Raw genomic sequence first — 24,574 nt, forward strand, 5'->3', positions numbered from 1 at the left:
AATTGATTAATCAATTCCCATGCATGCATTTGAAGTGAATGTAAAATCTAGCTTAGAAAGAATGCATCCAGAGCAGAACACCGCGAAGTAGTATGATTTTCAGAGGCAGATGATTGCACCATTGCTTTACTCATGCCAGACTAATCCATGCACAAATATTAAGAGTGGAAACACTTCGATTATCTCTTATCATAGCAATAATTAAATGGAAGATCATGGCGTTTGATCACCATGGGATAATTCGATGTTTATGCATAATTTTGTTGTTTAAATTTGATGTTTATCATGAAAAACGATACACTATTTTTTCAGATACAGTAGTGCTAAATAATGCCTGTAATAAAACAGCAAACATTTGACAATAAAAGCTCGAATTACGCTCACCGTATGCCACTAAAAATCACACTACTGCGTGCTCTGTTCTGGATGCTGGTTTTTAGAACTTTGCATTCACTTTAAATGCTCCGTGCGAACTGGTTGGTATGGTCACGAAAAGTTTCACATTCTATGATATTCGACGTAAAGATACAATTCTGAAATTGTTAAAAAAGAACCAGTTTTTAAAATGAAATGGTAATGAACAGAGCCACCAAGAGAAATTTTTAAGCTCTTAGTCAACGGTAAACATCTTTCAATACGGAACGTGCGCTATTATCTTAATATATAACCCTGAAGACTGGTACTGCTATTACTACTCGAGTATTTCAGACGCTAAAATAGAGGCATGTATTTTGATGTTTGCCGACAGATCATTCTAGTAGACAGTGCTTTACCCCTAGTTAAATGAAAAAAACTACTATAACTGAGTTTTGTCAATTCAATAAGAATAAAAAAAACTGGCACAATGAGATACACGAAATTTTTATTCAACAATTCACAGTTTACATCCTGGGCAACGTCCATCTGCATTGAAACGCGCCAACATGAAATCACAGTGCCCACAGAGCGTTGAAATACAAAAAGCAAAAATGGAAAGATAATATTGCTAAAAAAATGTGCATTCAAATAAAAAGTAAAAACTTACAGTCAGCATCACATACGCTTCTTTTTCGAGGAACTATATATAATTCATGTTCAAATCCTATTGTAAAAACTTCATTATGTACGTATTGTATGTACGTATTGTGTACGTACTGTGCAGAAAGTAATGAGCGAGAAAAGTACCAAAATTTGAAAGTAAACTAAAATTTCGAAAACTTTTAATGCTTTCACAGTTAAAAAAGTTTAAAATGAATTTCTTTAAATGTGTTGTAAGTCTGTATTTTTGGTATTTAAAACTAACTATTTTAAATACTGCGTAACTCTAGAATGTAGTAATTTTTACTACAAAGTACAGTTTAAAATTTAATTCTACAGTGTATGGCATTACTGTTAAAAACATTGAGAAACTTATGAATCTCAATTTGAAATTGATTCGTTTTTCAAGTTAAAAGTTAACACTGAGATAAGACAGCTAAAGTTAACAGTAGTTCAACAGTCCTAAAGTACGGAGGATGAGTTTTATGATAAGACTGTATGGAATGTCTTCTTGTGTCGATCCGAGTTAAAAGAGTGAAGCTAGAATTGCATTAAAAATCACTATATTTGAGAAATAAATTTTACTGTTGTACTTGAGGAGTCACTGACGAACCTGCAATTTAGTCAAGGATTCGTAATGCTTTGCACACTCGCAGTAGGGTTTATTACCAGTCTTTCGAAATATTCAAGGATCTGTACTAGAATTTATCTGCTTATTTTTTTTTAAACAAACTAATAAAGAATCTATGCATAAATTTCAATTTTAGTTGCACATGATCAAATGTTGGTACAACTCGCTCGTTTCTCAAAAGTGAAGCAGACAGCACATTAGTAGACTTTATAAAGCTAAACATATCTGCAAATGATGAAACATATTATAGCTCTGGGCAACATACAAACAACGAGATACCTTGCATCCAATTGCATATCTAGATATGGGCTACAGCACTTTGTATATATATATTTCGCATTTTAATAAATTGCTCAGAGGCAGCAAATTTCAAGCAGTCGTTATCTGACACACTATGCAGGACACTGCGGAAAAACATACTAACATTACTCACTACAAGGTTGTTTTTTATTATTTTTTTTTAAGTAAGAATTTTTCAATCTCGTCTTCAGTTCTAAAGCTCGAACATTCATTCTTTTAAAAGCATTTCTTTGTTAGCTTTACAAAACTTTCTAAATTAAATGGTAATTCTAAAGGTTTGACAGTGAATAGGGGTATTCCTTTACTTCAAACGGAGTTAAAGAATTTGAATAATTGTTCCTATCGTGGTATGTAATAAAGTAGTAGTAATATACTAGCTGTTGTTTTTTGTAAAAAGGTGTTTAAAATGTTGCACGTTATTTAAAAAAAGGCTAGCGAAATTGCATAAGTTTAATAGGGTGTATTACAAAATATTCGAAATTCAAAACTTCAAGCCGATTGAAAGTTGTCACATTATTTTCCAAAAATTGTTTTCTTCAAAAGATCTCCCGACGTCAAATTAAACTTTTTTAGAGGCATAAAATATAAAATCAAATTTTAGTAAACTCAAAAATGTTGAAATTTATGATGTAAATTTGAAATTTATAAGTAAGAGTAAAACAATTATATTCGGAAGGTAAATTTAGATCTCCCTAATTAAACTTCAAAACCTTAACTTTCAACACAATCTTTAAATTAGAATTTGTATTTCCTGTACATTCCGGGAGACTTAAATGTTACAGTTGATATATCATGTTGTAGGCAAATTAGAAAATTCGACTTTTTACAAACCGTTGACGTCATTTGTTAGCCTTATTGCAGTGAATCTCTTAGGCACATTGCAGTTTTCATCAAACAACTGAATTTCTCAATTTGCCATTAACATACATAGTTTACAGTTACGCTAGATTCAAAATTATATATTTTTTAATTTAAAAGCTAAACTTATTTTAAATGTATGCCTTTCCAAAAATTTACATTTTTATTTTTTAGTCAAAGAAAAAAAAATTAGGCGGTTCCGGGGGAACTGAATAATTTTCTAGTTGACAAAAAAAAGTTTTGGTAAACTAGTGTAACAACTTTTTAAAGACTTAAAATTCTGAAGAAAAAAATCGTGATACACTCTAGTAGTAAGGCATAGTGCCGTTATGGATGATTTTCAATATAACTAAGGGTTGTTTTATGTTAGCGCATATGATATATGAGAAGAGGGGGATACCGCTGAAGCTGTATTAAGTTCTAAAAAGGCGTAAATCGTAAAAACACATGCATGTATAGAAATCTAAACATTTTAAAACGATTTAGTGAAAAACACTAAATATACATCATACGGCGCTTCACTTAACAAAAGGGCCTTGAAGCGATTAACTAAATAGTTAACACGACCTGAACTAATTGCAATCGTACATTTAAAATGCAACAAAAAATTAAAAATATTTTTTTTGTTGTTGATAAATCAATATAAATATCATGAACATACGGCGCTTGGTTTATAAATTGCCCACAAAGCTATTTTGGTATTAAAAAAATTGGCATTTTCTGTTTAATTGTGGACATATTCTTGAACAGTTAATGTTTATCACCTTAAAATTAAATCCCTAAATATTTAGGTTATTAGTTATCACAGAAAAGTGGTGTAAAATAAAGTGGGTCGTTTGAAAGTGTTTATTATATATTGAAAAAGACGAATAAATAAAAGGAAATAATTACGAAACCAGATTTAGCATCAAAACATAAAATAATGAAGAAAGTTATATAAAAATGTGAATTAATTTCTCAAATAAAATGATTCTGTGAAATTTCGAAAATAAAATAAGCGAAAGTTCAATTCTAAGCTCTTAATGCTATTACTTCTATCCAGCCAATCACATTGCAGCGAAGCGTCAAATGGAGAGATGGGATTGGTTAACGCTAGTTTCCTCATCGCTCAAGAGCTTCAAGTTGGAATCTAACACCAATTAGTATTTACCCGAAAGTAAACGTTCTCATTGGCTGAAAAGACAATCTCACATGAAACGGAGAGCTGCCATTGGCTAGTACTTAAATTTAAACTTAACGGCAACCTTAAATTAAGATACCTTAAAGGAGTGACGGGTAAGGTATTGAATTTATTTAAGCCACTGCGGTCGTTGGATTCTTATGTTGGTGATAAAAAATATTTAATAACAAGCTCTAATTTCTTAGAAGTTGTTTTTGCAATTGCTGGGGATTTTTATTTAATCATTAATATGCATATTAAATTGATACAAGCCAACTAATATTAATGCTTGCATTTGTGCCACAAAGTCTAAAATAAATGCAAAATCTGAAAATACTTCAATTTTATATATATCTGTAAGTAAAAGAGAATTTTTTTTTGCTATGAAACTCGTATAACTATAATTCGTGAACATTGGTAGGATGAAGAAATTATTGAGTTTTGAAAATACTATTTAGATCGAAGAGTTTAATTACAACAGTATTACAACAGTATTCTAAACTACTTCAGTGATAAAAATTTACTGTAATCCTTTATAAAGTTATTCAACTAATTGATATTAAATTTGACTATTTTTAGAAACTAATGCTTCTTATAATAAAAAGGTCAAGAGACATGTACCACAAATATGCATATAATAAAATTCTTTAAATATAAAAACTTTTCAATGCTTTGGAAACTTAAAAAGGAAACAAAACCATGTGTAATCCAATTAAAAAAAATCTTTTTAAAAATATAATAAATGTGACTAGGTATACATATACAGTTACATAATACGTATAAAAATTATAAGTTTCTAGTGGTATAAGTTATTTCACATTTGTCCCAATGTTTCTGTTATTAAACATAAATGAGATGTTTTATCTGTAGCTTTAAAAAAAATACAATATTGGAAGTATAAAATTATTTAATTATAAAAAGTATGCAATAATAAAATTATTAAAATAAAAAGCATAAAAATTTTATATTTGCAAAACACCACAGTGAAAAAATTTGTGTAAAATCATCTCGTGGTAAAACATAGGCTGTTTGCTTATGATAATGATAAATACTTATGAATTTAATAAATGCCATTTTAGCCATAAATTACCACTTTAGATATTTTTAAAAATAAATTTTCATATATACATTCCTCATAAAAATTTCATACTAATTTATAAATAAATACTAATTATAAGAATTTTTGAAAGGAAAAAAAAAAGAGATTTGAAAATTTCAAACATATAATCACACATAAATTGCATCCATCAACTCGAGCTGAACACTAAAATTTATTAATTATTTACAATCACAAAACTTCTATGTTCGTATAAAAAAGATTTCTAATAAGAATTCAACACATATTTAATTATTTTATCAGTGTATATATGTCAAACAGCTTATGGATAAAATATTTTAGTACTAAATAAACTTCAACGCTGCCTAAAATAATGCAAGTCTTTTTTATAAAAAAAGATTAAGTTTTTTTTTAAAATAACATTTGATAATTTTTCCTAAATTCTTTTACATAGTGTTTTCTCACTTTGTTTTAATTAGGCACTGTTTGGAATTTTTCAAAGTGGAGTAGCCTGGAAGTATACAGCAATGCATTTAGGATGTGCATTGCTGCACGTAAGCATGCTACAACATGCAAGGACTGCTACATAAAATTCAATTAAAAACCGACGTTACTCCACTTTGAAGAAAACCGAAATGATACAAGCAAATTCATTTTTTGAGGAAAAAAAAAAGTCCAATTAGAACATATTAAATAAAGTGGAATTCCTTTTGGATGTTGATGAGTCGACCTATAAGATTAGGTTTGCTATCTTTTTTTTTTTCAATCTCCTCCCCAATTGATTAAAAACATTCATTCCTGAAATTGGAGTCTAACGAAGAAGCACCCATTCAAAAAACAGAAGCGATATTTTTTAAAACTTTTTTCAAATTCGAGTTTCTAAGTCTTTCAGAATTCCAGACGATAAGCTGCGCAACTTGTTTCGTGATCTTGTAGATTCACTGTACACCTGCTGGCTGAAGGGGCAACTTCAATAGAATAAGTAGCAAGATCGTCCTGGTTCTGGGCCATCCAATAACCCAGGGTATCTGTCTCGTAAGTAGGTATGATGGTCACCTCCATGTCTTCTTTCCAGGTTTTCTTTGCTTCCAGAAGAGCGTTAAGAACTTCTTTACTAGGATTGATGCCGCTGAAGACGTAGTAGCGAGCACGTATTTTCTTGAAGAATTCCACGTCACAGTAGTGAGGATCACCATGATGTGGAACATAGGCTAGATCGACGTAAACTGGATTGCCGCCGGATTCTTTGGTGGATTTTGGTTTGGGCTTTTTCAGTGGGGAAGACATTTTAGACGCCGCTGTTGGAAAGTAAGCTTTGCCGTTGCTATCAGCACTTTTTCCCAAAGGTTTAGTGGGAGGTTTTTTCGTCACAGCTTTAGTTGCATCTGGAGGAGTGGGAAGACCCATTGGTTTTTCCCACTCTTCTAATTTAAAATCATAATTAGTGCTTCCAGTGTATTCTCTTTCTTCGTAATCTTGAGAATAACCAACCTGTTGAGTTGTAAGGGTCTGTGGATTATTTGGATCCAATTCCATTTGTTTTAATATTTCAGATCTCTTTTCAAATGCCGATTCTTTGTAAATATGATTTCCATCAATATCTTCTTCCTCTTTGGCGTAAGCCTTATTGGTATAAGCATAAGGTGATACTGTGCCAGGAACGGATGAGCTGTCATCCTCTTCCGATGATTCATCGTAAGGATCATCACGATTGGCATTATGTGATTTGTTATTTGGGGAAACGGGTATATCACCTGACTGAGGAAAATTCATGTTGTTGTAGCCTTCTTTAGTTTGCATGAATTCTTGAGAATCGACAACCATGGAGGTTTTGGCGCCTATTGAGCTAGGTGGATAAGGAACGTCTGGGGAGGAGTCGCTCCTCATGACGTTATCTTCAGGAGAATCTGAATGGAATCTCGAACTGATAATGTAATTAGATTCTTGCTGCGAATATGCAGTATCTTGCAAATGCGATGCAGTTTGGGAAGTATATTGCTCGGAATGACTGTAGGAAGTTTGTTCTTTTCCATTCCCGTTGACTGAAGATCCTATGCCTGTACTAGAAAATTGTGAACTAGTAATTTCATTACTGCCATAAGCAACTTCTGAGGTGAAGTCATTTTTAGACTCATGCAGTTCTTGTTGCATATTTTCATAGTCAACTTTACCACCGTCAAACTCCGAGTTCAATGTATGATGTTCTCCTAAGTCTGAAAAAGCACGGAGTTTCACTTCATCTGATTCAGTTATCTCTTTTTCGTAATCAGTTCGTGTCATACTATGTGGTAGATTAGAATTTTCTGAAAATTCTTGATCAACATTGCTTTCATAAGTACTCTCCACTTTAGATACTGTTTCATAATTTTGAGACATTGTAAAGGAAGGTTCTTGTGACATATAGTTATAATTTGTGTCATCAAAGTGAGATGTTTCAGGCACCTGGGAATGGGTTTCGAACTCTTCTGAGACAGCTGAAGTTTGCGTCAGTTGTTTTGAGTGGAAATCGTAAGCATCTTCTTGAATATTTGAAGTTTCATAGTGATGAACTTCAGCAGTTTCTTGATAACTTATTCCTGAAGAAGGCGTATCTGTTAAGGGCTGGGGAATTTCACTTTCTTTGAGTAAACCAAACTGGTGCTCGTCCACCATCCTTTCCAAGTTTCCTTCATTGTATTCATAGTCATCTACGACATTTGATGATATCTCATGTTTATCAATACCATAGTCTTGAGAGGCAGATGTAAAATCTTTGATATCAGCATTATTTGAGGTTTCTGCATATCCGTAACTACTGAGTGGTACAGATGATTCAGTTTCCCTTTGTTCGTATAACGCATGTTTAGTTTCATAATGTTCAGATGATTCGTATGCATTTGAGCTTTCATCGGCGTGAAGTTCTTGAGAATAAGTATTTAGATCACGAATAGGAGGTTGAATTTCATCCTGAAAATCCAATGGAATATTGCATTTATTGTCTTCTTGTGCACCAAAAGATTCTTCTTGCTTTTGGTAGACTAAATCTTTTTCTCCAACAACATCAAAGTTGCCGTGATCATGGAAGCTCAACTCATCAGTTGTTTGAGAGCGCAGAACTTCATCTTGAATACCACCAGAAGCAAATTGGTCGGGTACAATGTGTGATTTGTTTTCAGCTTCAGTATTTTGATATCCACTATGGAATTCAGATTCTTCATACGAAATAGCTGATTTTTGAATTTCACTTCCGTGTGAGGCTTCATATGAATAACTATCGTGTTTATCAGATACTAGCATTTCATGATGACTTCCCGATTTGTTTTCATCATAATAGTCATCATGATGATAGTCATATCTATCATCTTCATGAATATCAGATTTTCTTTCGTCATCCATTACGTCAGATTTTGCATCGTACTGATTATCTGATCTATCGTCGTGCACATCAGATCTGTTATCATATTGGTTATCAGACCTGTCATCATGCACATCTGATTTTCCATCATATTGGTTATCAGATCTGTCATCATGCATATCCGATTTATCATCATGACGCTGACTCGATTTTTCATCGTCATCATCCGATTTTTCACTACGAGTTTCAGACTTTTCATTTTGGCTGTAAGATTCGTCATCAGATGGAGCATCACAAATTTTCCTAGCAGTAAGGGGACTAAGTTGTTTTTCTAAAGTTGGCGCTTCAACTTTTTTCATTTCATCTTGGTCAACAACATTACGCTCTTCATGCGTGTTGTCATCAACCACATGCGTGTTGTCATCAACCATATGCGTGTTGTCATCAACCATATGCGTGTTGTCATCAACCATATGCGTGTTGTCATCAACCATATGCGTGTTGTCATCAACCATATGCGTGTTGTCATCAACCATATGCGTGTTGTCTTCAACCATATGCGTGTTGTCTTCAACCATATGCGTGTTGTCTTCAACCATATGCGTGTTGTCATCAACCATATGCGTGTTGTCATCAACCATATGCGTGTTGTCATCAACCATATGTGAGTCTTCATATTTATCTGTTGCCACAGGTAAATCGAATGCTGTGTTATCTTGGAAATGAGGGCTATGTGTTGAGCTTTCAGACAAATCGTGCTCGCTCAGAGCCTCCATGAGTCCAGCATCCGAGCCGAATTTCTTTCCATCCAAGCCAGCTTTGGGAGACTGTGGCTCTGACGGAGTTGTGCCTCCAGACACGGTAACTAATTCTGGAAAATCGGCTCCGCCCACATTTCCAAAGACAGGTTGTTCAACCACAGGACTTGCAGACCTGTCTGATCCTTCATCTTCTGCTTCTTCATAAAGAGGTTGCTCAGTAATGTCAGTTCCTGCTTTCATACCAGGAGTAGTAATAAAGTGTGGACCAATCGGATCACGCATGTCATCTTCTGAGTATTTCATTTCAGGTGGCGTAGGATGGCGGATCATTTCTCCATCATCGATATCCTGGTCTTCAGTGGAATCGTGATCTTTTTCATCAAAATCATCTTTTTCGGATGGATAGAGTTCTTTTTCCACAATTTTGTCATGGGTTTCTTTTTCTTTTTGACCAGTTATTAAATTTTCCATGCTTTCTTCGTAATCGATTACGGCATGAGGAGTTGGGCTCTTGACCACATCTTCATTGTCAGAAGTTTGTTCATGTCGTGGATTTAGCTTGTCCTGCTCAAAATTATCTTTTTCTTTGTTCATCATGTATTGCTGAAGATCAACATCATCTTCAGATTCGGTGCCACTTTTTCTTCTCAATTCGTTTGCGTAGTTATCGTCTAATTCTTCATCGTTTAGCGTAATGGATACAGCGGATTCTTTTCGGTGAATTTCTTCGGGTTCGTCAACGGACGTTTCTTGCATTTCAGCATCGTTAATAATGTCGCGTGATAGCTCGTAATCTTCATTCGCAGATCGGCTGATTGATTCCTTTAGCGCTTCGAGTTCGGGTTGTTGATCGTACTGTTCATCCAAGGAATGTTCATCAACATCTTTATGTGGGGCACTACTACCATATTCCAAACCACTAGCTGGTTCAATATCTTTTTCCTGTTCCTCAATTAAATGTTTGGTTTCATGATCGTCAATGTAATGCTGATCTTCCTGCAAATCATCTTTGGCTAAAGTGCTTGAATATCCAGATACTATTGTTTTATTTTCTAGACATAAATCTGATTTACTCATTGCTTCAGAGGCATTTTCTGTAACATGCACTTCTGTGTTTTCAAACTTGCTATCTTCCTGTTCATAGCTTTGTCCATATTTCATGTCTTCGTCGCCTTGAATAGAATGCATTGTGTCTTTGTCGGATTCAAATTTCTCTTCAGAATCTCTTTCAATCTTTCCAGATTCATGGGTTTGTTCAAGTTTCTCATCGTCAGCAGTATAATCTCCGGCACAGTAACTGCCTTCCATTGACATCTGAGCTAGTTTATCGTCAGAGACTTCTTTTACTTCAGCGCAGTAACTTCCCTCCATTGACATTTGAGCTAGTTGATCGTCAACAGAAGCTTCTTTAGCATCTGCACAATAACTGCCTTCCATTGACATTTGAGCCAACTGATCATCAACAGAGGATTCTTTTACTTGTGTACAAAAACTTCCATCCATTGACATTTGAGCCAGCTGATCATCAACAGAGGATTCATGTGCCTCAATTATATAACCCTCCTCTTTTTGTAAAGGTTTTTCCTCGATGCCAAAAGCATCAGTAGGGGGTTCCTCTGATTTTAACTCTTGAGTCTCAAATGGTGCAGACTGCGTTGTGACTGTTTCCATTTTCTCGATTTCAGGAATTTCATCATTGCTTGCTGCCACAAATGAAGTAGACATAGCGTCACTCTTCTGTTGCAACTGAGTAAGTTGATCAGCAACGTCAAGAACTTCATCAGGTTCTTTCTCGAGTTCGAAGTCACTCGTTTCCTCTCTCACTGGTTCATCTTCAGCTATTTCATCAGTTATTTCAGTTTCGTACGGCATATCTTGCTCTATATCTTTAATTTCATTTACCTCTTTTTCTTCCGTAGAAATTGGCTCATTAGCTAGAGGTGGAGTAGGGGATACGGTTTCTAAAGGTGCAGATGAAAGAGTATCAGATGGTGTTAATGACACTGATTCGGATGGCGTTGGCGAAACAGCCTCAGGTGGCAAAGGAGATACCACAACGTCCTCTTCCGGTTTTTCAACTGTTTCAAACTCTTTGGGTTGGGTAGCAATTTCAGGCTCTTTTACTTCAGATGCCACAGGTTCAGTTTCATCAATGACTATCTCCTCTTTTTTCTCATTAAGCTCAAATGCTGCAGCAGTGACAGCAACAGCAGAAGCAATGACAGAAGAGGCTGCGACAGCTTTCGTCATTTTACCACCTGGTTTAGGAACAGCGACTGGTTTAGTTTTGGGCGTTGTTTTTGACGTCGGTGTTGCAGGTTTAGGTTTTGTCTTTGCCACGGACTTTGTTTCAGACACCTTCTTAGAAACTACGTCTTTAGCTGCCTTTGAATCAGCTGTTTTAGACGCGGAAGGTTTTTTAGTTTCAGCAGTTTTAGTTACCGCTGGTTTAACATCCTTTTTAGCCACTGGACTCTTCTTAACAGTTGTCGCAGTCATCTTCTTCACCTCTGCCACTGGTTTTGAAGCAGCTACAGTTTCTTTCTTAGTCACAGTTTTGGTTTCAGATTTCTTTTCCGTTGCTGATTTCAAATCTTTAACTTCCTTTTTAACAATTTTCTTGACTTCTTTTTTAACTTCTGCTTCTTTCTTGATTTCTTTTTTAACACCATCGCTTTTGATTTCCCTTTTCTCTTTAGAAATAACTTCCTTTTTGATTTCTTTCTTTACTTCTTTTTTAACAACATTATTAGCGATTTTCTTAATATCTTTAGAATCAGTTTTATGTACATCACCATTTCTTGAGGCAACGCTATTGACAGATAAAGCAGGTGAAGCCGTACTTTTACGATTTGGTATTGTCGTTTTACTTATCGATTTTTCAACCTTATTGCTTACAGTCTTGGTTACTGATAGCGAAGCTTTGGTAACTACAGGATGGCTCAAAACGTCGAGAGTTTTCAACTTCTCTAAACTTTCAAATATTTTGTTTTGAGGGGCACTTCCAGGAAATAGTATTCTTGTGATGGTATCTTTAGGGTCAGTGGGTCTCCATATTAAAACAGCGCAAATGGAGGTAGCGTGCGACAATGGAACAGCTGATTTCAATCCAGATTTAGTTGATGAAAAGGTTTCTTTAAATGATCTCCATTCAGATATGAATTCCTTCATTTCCTTACTGTCTTTAGGTGGGCTGAGCACATGCATTTCTAACGTACCATGACCAACTTTATGGTAAAGCACAAATGGATCAGCAGCGGAATCTCTCCAACACTGATGTGGTTCGAGTTTCAGTTCATTTAGAGTCCGAATGAAGTTGTTACCCTCGTTTACAACACTTACGATGAGGTTATCTTGGGGAGTTTCCTCTTTGGGAGATGGTGTTTTGTTTTCAGGAATATTGCAGAACACATAACCTATTTGGGGATAGGTGTTGTTCAAAGATTTGCGCTTCATTAAAGTCGACATTCCACATACATTATTTTCGCAAAGTCTGGTGACGAGCACGGCGTCGAGTCTGTCTAAATGTCGGATGAATTCCCACGAGCACGGCTTCCTGTTGAAGCCACCATCGATGAGCATGTTGAAACCGTTTATGCCGAATAATGCACAATCTCCCTGACCAGCGGGGAACATGTATAATGTTGGGCGGTTGAATCGGATGTTCCCAACCAATGAGGAAGATTCCATCATCTCTTCTAAATCTTGGGAAGTCAGCACTTTTCTAAGGCAGTTAATTAGGTGCTCCGAACCGGGTACCTGTTGCACTTTTTCTGGTGGATTGAAGGCAACGTTGGCAACACTTGTGAATATGTCTTTGGAAAAGCTTGTGCTATTCCATCTACCTACTTCTAAACAGTGAATGTTGATATTGCAGCGCTTCTGGCTCTGCACATCAGCTTGTTGGAATATTTCGAGAAAATCATCGAAGGCAAAAGTGCCATTCTGTAAAATCCAAGATCCAGAGCCAGCAAATGTGTAGCCAGCATGGATGAGGTGTTTGTGGCCAGTTGATGTGGACAGGAAATTCCTCACGCATTGTTTTAATGTGCTTACAGTTGGGTTGACGAGAACTTCAACTCCTAAACTTTCAGTTGAATGCTGAATTAAGACATCTGAAAAAAAAAGGATTAAATGAGATACTTAAATAAAAAGCTTATGTTATATAAAACTTCTCAGAATTGAAAAATTATTATATCACATCACTACAGAATTTTTGTATTTTTATTTCGTACAATTTACTGTTTCTTACAATTTATTTTGACTTTTACAAATATACAAATTTTCCAATTTATTTTTGCAACAAAGACACATATTACGAATTCGGTAAAACAGAAATTACGTTTTCTTCTGTGTTTTAGTTTTTTTTTTTAATTTTTGTTACAAATTTTTTCAAACAATCACAGCAAATTACTTTGCAAAAATTTACAGCACACGAAAAAAAAAAAAAAAACCTCGATATTTATTAGAGTTGGAAATCATTGATAAAAGTTAATTTTCTTATTGATGATTTCAGAGGGGTTTTTTTCGTGTAATACTTGCCTACATTTGAGACAGCCGCGAATTATATTTTTTAATGGTAGTGATTTTAAAGCACAAATTTCTAAACAAATAGTTTATCTATAGTACTTCTATCAGATTATGTAGACATAACCAATTGCTCGACCCATCTTACATACATCTGTATAAATTATTTATTTGTTGTTTTGGACAAAATTATTTTAATTCTAATTTATAAAAATATCAATCCATTATCTTCGCTATCACCAAGAAAAAATTATTCTAAAACTACAAAAATTCCGTAGTAGGAGGGATGTAGCAGTCATTTGTCATTTTGGTTATTCTAGAACAGGGACTCCTGTTGGTTACTCTAGTACGAAATAAATATACTTTAATCTTTAGTTTAATAGATAAATGATCTTCTCTTGAAAGAAGATAATTTATATGATAAATTAACATAATTTATTATAATTTTAGTAATTATATAATTTGAGGAAATTAACAATATATAGCTATATACATATAAATACAATATAGAGCTAATATAATTTTAGCAAATCAAAAAGAATTTTGTTTATAGGCTTGTATAACTCCAAATTAAAACTAATCTGGAAAGTAATTATCTTTTTTAGAGTTTAAAGTTAATAATTAATTTATTAACATTAAAATCTTCTTTCGACTTTAAGACACTTAAAATACAAGCTACATTTTACTTTCCTTGGAGCAAGGAGCTTGATCTTTTTGTTGTTGTCAGATTTTAAAAACTTCAGCGCATGATTATTAGATTTTATATATCCTTCTGAGACTAGAGCCAAATAATGGTAGGAAATGAGGTTTTTAGTTAGAAATACGTAACTTAGGATAAAGTTAACTTGTAAATGCAATAAAATATTTTTAGAAAAAATTATTAATTTTAATTATCTTTTTTAGTTTTATATAAAAATGATAAAATTCAATTTTCAGCTTTTTTTGGCATACAGTGGGAAATTTTTGTTTTGTATTTGTTAACATTACAATCATGCAACAAAATCCGCTAGACTAAAATAATAAGATATTTGTATGTCATGTTACAGTCAGAAAGGTAATAAGGATCGAATTCCTTACCTTTATTACGATTTTGTAATACTAATTAAAATTTCCTACCAACTACGGATTACATAAACTACCGTTTTGTAACGACTTACAAATATAAAAAAAAAAAATTTAAAATTTTAATTGATAAATTTGTGCCAAATGTTTTACCAAATTAAAAATATCCCCAGCGCCCAATAACCCCATTTTGGACGCTAGGGATGTCCTTTCAAACTGCTTGTATACAATAACTGTCAAAATCATTAGGGACCAAATGTAATATATCTAAAAACAAAAAGAAAAAAAAATTTTATTTTTTAAAAAATAAAGAAATAAAGAAAAAAAGAAATTACTTTCTCGTTTTATCAATGCCGCTAAAACTAAATTTTTTTTTTTTTTTTTTTTGGGAATGATATGTTTTTATGCACTGTAAACTAGAAATCGCATTCCTTACACAAAAAAAGTAAAGGATTTTTTTTTATGAGATCGCGTTACACAATCCCGTTCTTTACAAAGTAGCTGAAGATTTTTATGAGACTATAGATAACAGTGCTCTCTACAATGACGTAACATAGGATTTTTTATATCATTAAATTTAACTTTGCATGAGCTTTTTTTCCTCAAAAATTTTTAAGCTTATTAAAATTCAAACATTGAGTTGTAGCGAATGTAATTATTTATCTCATGTAAATGGCATTAGTACAGCGAGGTCGGTGGGGGGAAGAGGTTGAATGAAGTCGCGGGAAAAATTAATTGATGTTTTAAGATTCTTCTTTAATGTCTGTTAGTAGTTTTATATTTGTTGCAACTTACGGAAAGTTTAAGTTTTAAAAAATTTCTTCAACAATTTTTCATTATATGCAAGAGAAGTAAATTTTTTGAAAAACTCAGACAGCATTATTCTTAAAAATGAGACGTCCTAGGTTAAAGTTAAAAGTACGGTTAACAATTCAGCAGTATAATACACAGGAATAAGTGAGAAACTTACCTGTATCCTCAAGATGCTTAGGACTAATACCAGCGCACACAGATTCCAATCCATTTAAATCGCAACCAGTCAATTCGACATCCCAAGACAAAAGACCTATGGGTGAGAAAAGAACACAAGAAATTAGTGACACATAAAATACAGAAGTAATACTTTTAAACCTATGACTTAAAACTATGTAAAAGGTCTGCTTATAAATGATAGGTAACAGCTAGATAACTCTTAAATCACTAGTTTTAAAAATATATATTTTTGTTGTTCCTTTTTTGCAAAATGAATATTTTGTCTTAGTTCAAGAGTTGTCTAGTTTAAACAATACCGCTTGGTGTCACACAGGTTAGTTGTAGATTATTTTTAACATCTGCATAAAGTGCCTCGATCATTAGATTTCTGCAGGGCACATTTTGGATTGCTCAGGTCTTACACCAGAAGACATCTGCTCCAAGAGGTTTCTGTAGGGCATATTTCGAATCGCTTGGGCCTTACTCCAGTCTGCTCCGAGAGCTACGATCATTAGGTTTCTGAAGGGCACATTTTGAATTACTAGGGTCTTATTCCAGAAGACATCTGCTCCAAGAGCTACGATCATTTGGTTTCTGCAGGGCATATTTTGAATTGCTTGGGTCTTATTCCAGAAGACATCTGCTCCAAGAGCTACGACCATTAGGTTTCTGAAGGGCACATTTTGAATTACTAGGGTCTTATTCCAGAAGACATCTGCTGCAAGAGCTACGACCATTAGGTTACTGCAGGGCATATTTTGAATTACTAGTGTCTTATTCCAGAAGACATCTGCACTGATCCACTTATTGTTTCGACTTAAAGAGTTTCTTGAGAGTTAACAATCTTGTCAACTTCGACAGACTGCGGAGGAATAATTACAATATCAAGAAGAGCTGTAGATTATAGCATTTCAAAGCTCTTTGCCGATTTAAACATTTTTACATAACTTTAAAAATGGAAAAATATTGAGTTATTTAGTTTAAGTATTATACCCCCGAATTGTTTAAATGATTGCAGAGAGATTTATATCGCATTATATTGTGTAGACATTTATATTGTATAATATTGCTTGAATGTGGAGGAGCTTTAGCAAATTTATAGACGACTGGAGTTAAAGGTTTCGAGGTGTTGGCAATAATTTAAGGAAAATAGTTAAATTCTGAGTGAAAGCAATTATTTGTATTTTTGAATTAGCATATTTGCAGTCAAAATTAAAGTAATTCAGAATACTACTAACAATCTTTAAGAAAATAACACTGGGAAATGTTTTCCTTCTTTGCTTTCTTAGATTTTTTTAGGACTTTAGATACTTTTGTATCACTGATTTAGAGTCTGCAATCGATCTTTCTCTCCAAGCTTTTTTTGAATTTTTTTTTAAAAACAAAACTGACATTTTTAATATATTTTTTGTCGAAATGTACATGTTTAAAAACATATATAACAGGGGTCGCGTCAATGTTGCGACAAACTTCTAGGGGAGTTTGGGCACATCATCAGGATTAAAACTGCATAGGGACCATCCCCGGCCTATGTCGCGAGGGGTAAGCCTTATTATAAACAGTTTCATTGCGTGTTTCTGAACATGCCGTAATAAGGAAACTCCTTTAGCAACGTAAGACGAAATTTCCGGGCATGGGTTCCTACATTTTAATCCTGATGATTTGCCTTAATTCCCCCAGAAGTTTGTCGAAATATCCTAGCTCGATCTCCTGTTATATATATTTTTTCCGCTTGTACATTTAGACAAAAAAATAGACTAAATATGCCATTTAAAATATCAATTTGTAGTTTTAGAAGTAAAACTAATTTCATATTTTAAATCCCCACATCCGATACGGGCAAGATCAATTATTTGTATTAATGCAACAACAAAAATTTATCCCCAGTGTATAATAAACAGGAATATTAATTAATAAATTTCCCAACAAAATATACTATTTCAGTTGAATAAATAGTTTTACCCTAAAAAAAAAGAATATCTGATTTAATTTGCTCAATAGTCTTGTTCTTCCCTCCCAAAAAGGTCTTGTAGGTAAAGCAGGGATACCATTTCTATAAAATCAGATATGAAGCAGAGACCAGACCAACTGATCTTGTTAGTTTTGCATTCATGAATTTTTTATTTGGATTCGCAGAAGTATCGAACAGGCGGTACACTTTTGTTATTAAAGAAAGCAACATTGGTTGTTGCATCTTCCACCCACACTCAGGAGACAATAGAACTAGGTAAGGAGGCCGGGAAGATTTTATGCAGCGATAACGGAGAAACGGGAAGTGTTGTTAGGGGGGAGAAACTACCCCACTGGAAATGTATTGCAGCAATAAAGGGAGACACAAATGAGGGCAAAGGGGTCTTCCAAGTCAACAGATAAAACTTCGTTTGCATCTATCAACGTTCCTGTACTCCTTTTTTGGCATTGTAGCACGTTTGGCATAGTGGCAGCTGAATCTGTTACTTTTAAAGAATACCTCAAAATATGAAGATTCAATCTGCTTTAAAGTTGTAAAAATAGCTACAATTAATAAACAATAGAGAAAATTATTATTGAATTTTCTATTGAATAATTATTTGGTTTGAGTACAATCTATCGAATATCCAGTCTTGAATATTCTATGGAATAAGTATTTTGTTTAAAGATAAGATTTCACTCGAAAAAAAAAATCAGCTAAAAATACGGAGTAATATTTTGAATTCGAATTTGTAGCCAATAATATTTAGTTAGAGAAAAAAACTATTGAATGGTATGGATAAAATTCGAAAATTGGCGGAAGTGAAATTACTTGCTGTTTTGTTAAACAAAAATTTTGAAATATATAGTTTGAGTACGAAAAAATTTTTAAAATAATATTTTTCAAAAATTTAAAAGTAAGTAACATAAACCAGTAAAATTTAATGTATTTTTATACATCAACTTCTTTAATTAATAAAATTTAAAAAACTGATAGTTTATAATATTTATCTTGTCCCAAATTCAATTAAGCCTTTAAGTATTTTAATAAACAAATTAAATATTTGAAAAGTGCTGTACTTTAGTACAATACAATGAATAAAAAAGTTGAAGACTCACAGCACTAAGATAACTGCATAAACATGAAAAAAATATATTAACAGCACAACAGTTTTAATAGTATAGTTGTAAAAAATTAATTCTGTTTTGGAATTTGCTTTTTGTTAACAAATTTTTTAAAACAAAATAACAAAAATGACTTCATTCAATCAAACCATAAAATATTAAAAAATATTAAATTAGTTTTTAATAAAAGTCTCTTATTTGAAAAATATAAATTGAATCTGATTTGTCATGATATAATTAATAATTAAATTATACCAATTTATGTTTTAAAAGTTCTTTTTCTGATTATTTAATTATTTTTTAATTTTTTTTAAATTTCCAATGAGCTGCACAATCGGTCTCGCCGATGAGCAGACCTAGTACGTTCTCCAGAGGTGGTATCCACTCTTTCAGGACCAACACAATGGGTGAGATACCGTTGGTCATGTTAATTTGGACGTCTAGTTTCTGACACACTAGATGGCAGCACCGAGACTATTTGGATGCTAAAGTGCACTAGGAATTTAATTTTAACGGAAATGCCAAGAGCCAATAAGATACTCCAGGGATCTTTTACATGCCGCATAATCATACGACATGGCCGCTGAGGATTTTCTGCATCCCGAAAATCCGGTGTCTGGGCCGGGGATCGAACCCGCAGACTTGGGCTCAGAAGGCCGACGCCTAATTATAATTAACTTAATTATAATTTCAACAATAGTATTAACTGTAGGGGAACTTTAATGGCCAACACCTGCTGTCCAAATAAAACCAATGGCTATTAAAAATTTATCTTCCCGATCGTCACTTGTTTCGTTGAAAATTCTCACCGTGTGCATTTTATTATTTTCCCCCCACTCAAATATGGCAATATGAATATTTAAAAGTATGCAAAAAATAACTTTAAAAAAATGTTTAAATTATCTTTCCCCTGTTAAAAATACTACAATTTGCCCCCCTACGGCATGTAGCAAGTTTTCTTAATTTTGCCCTATAGTAGATTATACTATTAGCTTTTAAGACAAACATAGAACAGAAAGAAAAGACAGAATATGTTGAAAAGAAAGTACAAACAACCATTATTATATAACTGGATTGAGACTAGAGTTATTTTACGAATGTTAGTTCATTTCTAAAATCAAGAATAAGAATTTTGGAAAAGAAACAGAAGGAATGAGGCGACAAAAATTTCTCGCCAAAAATGTGGCAGTCCCTTTCCTCCCACCCGAATGCATTTAGAAGAGAGCATCACGTCTGCCTTCCGGAAACTCATCCTCACCCGAAATTACTTGACGTCCAGACAAGTCTCAGGCTTTGCTCTTGCTCTTCCTTTCACCGTAACCATGGCAACCAGCATCGGCCATCCCTTGGGAGAGGGGTTGCGGCTACGAATTCGTAGAAAAAGGGGGGTTTCCAATGGGCTAAAGATAGACTTTCGACTGTACGAATGGAATTTTCTTAGAGCTCGGTAAAGCCATAACTGTCAGAGTGCCATACAAATAGGCTGACAGAAACGTTACGGTCATAGTGAAGGCGTCAAAATGGAATTAGTTTTGCTATTTATTTTTTCAAAATTCTGCACTATAATGTAAGAATAGCGCTGTAGCAACCAGGTTAAACCATTAATTCAATTAAGAAAAACAAAAATATGCATTTCAGCATGCTTGCAAAGTGAGATAAGCACACAAAACATAATATATTGTTAAAAAAGCAATAGAAAATCGATATCATAATAAACGAAACTTTAATATGAAGAATCAAAATACAAGTACAGCTATTATATACAAAACTAATACACTTCAATCATCATACAATCTTACATTAGTTTAGAAAAATAAAAGATTAGAAAGATTTCGCAATTGCACAATGAGCAAAATATAAACGTACTACCCTGCATTAACTTCTGATCTTATGATTGGATAACTTTCTAGGACTCAATCTTAAAGTTTCAAAAGGGTGACTTTTAAATGCGCTAATTAATTAGAACAGAAGATATTTTAAGTTACGAAGCCAAACACTAAAACGTACCTTCTCTGAATAAACACTTTTTTCCCCGATGATTTCCGATTTTTAATCCAAAATATCGAAATCTGGGAAATATGTTCGCAATAGTTTGGCCCGGAGAATGGTTCAAAGGTTGGACCCCTTTATGTTAATTATAATTTTTGTATATTTCGAGAAAATTTTAAGCGAATTTAAAAAATTTGGCCCACATTTACGAAATTCGTTTACCCAAAGATAATTAATTCCTTACAAAATATAACTAAATAAATATTATTTTTCGTTATTTTATTTAATAAGTCAAAAAAATTTTGAATAGTACGGTCTTTTGTTGTTGATGTTTTGTCGTTACTTGTCTCTCATTTTTTTTCAATCAAAATGAAGTAAATAGTTTAATAATAAAGTCTTGTTTATCATTTAAGGCACTCAAATTTTGGCCTATTTTTTTTCTCTGAGCGAATGAGCTTAAATATTCTTGAAAAAGGATTAATAAGTAAGAATTAGATAAGTAATATTGCCTACAGATTTGTTTAAGTTATCAATCAGTAAGCATCTTATTCACATAGAAAAAAAAAAGGAACTTAGTGATATAATTTGCCGATGCGGCAGTCAGTGAGGCATATTATCTCACCAATCTATAATGGGAGCATCTTTTCCAACTATTTTAAGTGAAATAATATTTAAATTAAACCATTTTTTTTTTTTTGTTGCCGTTTTTCGCAGAATGGCTACCTGAAAGGGTAAAATCACTATTAGAGCTCAACAAAATGGTAAAAGAAGATGTCAAGCGGAAAGGGGAGTTGCGCGAGAAGGAAAGAAACAGGGGAACCCATAATGCGCAAACAATCTCCCCTTACTGAAAGGTAATGGTGCTAATGGACCAGATGCTGCGGGGGCCCTTAAATAGGAACAACTTATGCATCTGTTGTCTCACACAACTCAGACCTACTGATTTCATTTTAAGCCGCTTTCTACTTTCTCTTCCTTTATTGAATCATCTATTCGAGAGCTGCTTTTAGTTTCTGGAAGTTTCTATTGATTTTGAGCGACTTCTATTGTTTGTTATTTAACTGAAGTCTTAATTTCCGTTGTTTTAAAGCATTTTTGGAAATTGTTTCTTAACCATCTTGATTTTTAATTTCCGAAAGTTGAAATTCTATTCTAATTTACCACAATTGCTTATTTACCTAGATTAGAATTTCGGCAGGAAAATTTAAAAATATTGTTTGGAAGCATTTTCGAAAGTTTCAATGCTCTTCTATATGACTAAGTATGCTCATGGGCTGCAATAGCGGCACAACTCAAAAAATCTAGTGTGGTAGATGGATCATGGGTTCCCTTTATCATCAGACTAACCGTGAGAGGTTTTCGTGGTTTCTTCGCCAGGCAACGTAAATGAGGGTTAGTTCCATGAAAATCTCAACGAAGGCAAATTTTTCCCAATATTTGATCTAGAAGTTCCTTTGTCCTCTGGATTGGGTTCAAAATTACATGGCTACGGAGTTTATCATTAGTAGTCGTAAACTCAAAATTGAAACGTCTGTTTAGTCGTTAAACAGACGTTTCAATTTTGAGTTTACGACTACTAATGATAAACGGTTATAAAATATAAAATCCATTGCATTTTATTTTCGACAAATTAAAATTTTGTCAGGAAAATTTAAAATGAATGTTTGAAAGTTATTTCAAAAATAAAAATCTGAATAGATGAGAACGAGGTCAGCAAACTATTAATATTTTTAAAAAATTTCTATTGATATTATTCTATTTTTTATTTATACCACTAAAAAGCTTTTAGTAATCTGTAGTTCTGTTATTTTCAATTATCAAATTTTTAAACTATATTTCGCGGTAAAAATCATAAAATTTAAAGGTTATGATTTTTAAAATTCATTTAGTTATTCGTAAGTGTATTCAATGATTTAAAAGGTAGTAAAGATAGAAATTGTTTGAAAAATGCTAGTTGCATTAATATCAAATTATTTTTCAGGAAGCAAATATGCGAAGAAAGCAAAGCACCGATTTATTAACTATTAGTGTCTTGATAGTACGCTAAATAAATATTCCTGGTATATTTTGAACCAGCGCACTTTTCCCCGTAAAATAGTTATTTAAAATAAATTTTATGCCACGTAAATATGCTGATAGATATTAAATAATCTTAATATTGTACGGTAATTACAACAAAGGTATCAGGTTGTAAAACACATTAAATTCACATACTAGAAGGGACTTTAACAAGTCTACAATTGTTTTAAATAAAATCTGAAGTACTTAATCAGAATAATTACACTCATTTTATTTCAAATACAATCAAAATAACACACACATAGTGCAACACTATATCAATACGATGCAGCATTTGTTAAGTAAAACCACAACGTTTCCGAAAGGAATCAAAGATTTCGAAAACTGTTCAATTGCTACAACACCAATCAGATTGAAATAGTTGACCATTTATTAAAGATTTGGACTGAAAATAAAAAATATAAAAAAAGTTTACATATAGAACTTAAAACAATTTTTATTTGATGAAACAAATAAGTGTTAAATTATAATGAATAGAAGAAAAATATTTGTGAAAAATTACATGAACAAGTTTTACAATTTCCTGATTAACTATTTTATTTTTTGAGAATGCACTATTTAATTTCTTGAAATACTAGTTGTTTCAGAGCTTGGCGAAACGAATGACTCACTTGTGTGACGTCACACGATGACGTAATACTGATGACTTAAGCTTTGATTTTCGATTGTCACAATGGTTAAAAATGGTTACATATTGAACATTTTTTCTTTGGTATTTTCGTTTTCAGTCTGATTGAAAATCATTATAAATAATAAAGAGGCTATGATTTTTATTTTAGATTAAATAATTTGTTTGTATACATAATAAAGCGTTTAAAAACTTTATTTTATTCCATACTGTTTATATCTATATTTTTATCATCAACAAATAGTTAAATAGGGTAAAACAAATTTACGTCATAATCGCCTAAATGATAAATAAAGAAAAATCGCACAGAAACTTAGATCTACTTTGAACTATTTAAATTTATGATGGAACAAAATCTATTTTTAAATTCTTCTAATCGTTAAATAAGGTTAATCTCACTTTAAATAAATAAATAAATACAATGAAAATATATAATATATACACTGTTTATCATCTTAAATTGAAGTAGCACGGAAAACCTATTGCACGGAATGCTAAAAATAATTCAGGTAAAGCATACTTTTATCATTTATTAATTGTTTAATAAGAATATATCGCAAATAAAATTTATATGTAACTGGAAATAAATAAATTATTACAATAAGAGTATTGTATACATCTTTATCAGCTTATTGTTAAATAAAGTGAAACTGCACAGAAAACCTATATCTGACGATACGGAGTAAATAAATTAAAAATACGGTAAAGCATATTTTTTCATTCACTAATAATTTAATTAGGATATGTTGTATGTAAAATAAAGTTAACTCAGAAAATTTATATCCAACTTTAAGTAAATAGATACAATAAAAATGTAAAACTTTAATTAATTCAGTTAATGAAAAATAAAAATCAGTATTGAAAAAAAAAAAAAAAAAAACTCAATCACAAACAAGGGAAAAAAGTCAATCAATTGAGCTCGATATTTCACAAGTTAGCATTTAACATTTCGGAATAAATGATACCAAATATGAGATGACTCATAACAGAAACATGCGAGTTCAACTGAAAAAGTCGATACTTATTCATGCTTAGTCACTCACACGAAACAAAACGCTTTTTGACGCAGAAAAAGATTTTCAACTGAGAAGGTTTAAATAAAGTAATTTTTTTTATATTATTCTT

General features: G+C 32.6%; 1 protein-coding gene across 1 annotated transcript in view; it reads right to left on the bottom strand.

Moving 5' to 3' along the window:
• Positions 1-4,854: 4,854 nt before the first annotated feature.
• LOC107451475 (uncharacterized) overlaps positions 4,855-24,574 on the bottom strand; it is a 149,181-nt gene continuing 129,461 nt past the window's right edge. The window contains exons 2-3 of the mRNA XM_043052396.3: positions 15,677-15,772; positions 4,855-13,232 (exon numbers count right to left, since the gene is read on the bottom strand). Coding sequence (XP_042908330.2) covers positions 5,911-13,232; positions 15,677-15,772 — 7,418 coding nt within the window. The 3' untranslated portion in view covers positions 4,855-5,910. The remainder of the gene's footprint in view (positions 13,233-15,676; positions 15,773-24,574) is intronic.

This window comes from Parasteatoda tepidariorum, chromosome 9 (assembly GCF_982258835.1).
Source record: "Parasteatoda tepidariorum strain Cologne lab strain chromosome 9, Ptep-v5.0, whole genome shotgun sequence".
Lineage (NCBI taxonomy): Eukaryota > Metazoa > Arthropoda > Arachnida > Araneae > Theridiidae > Parasteatoda > Parasteatoda tepidariorum.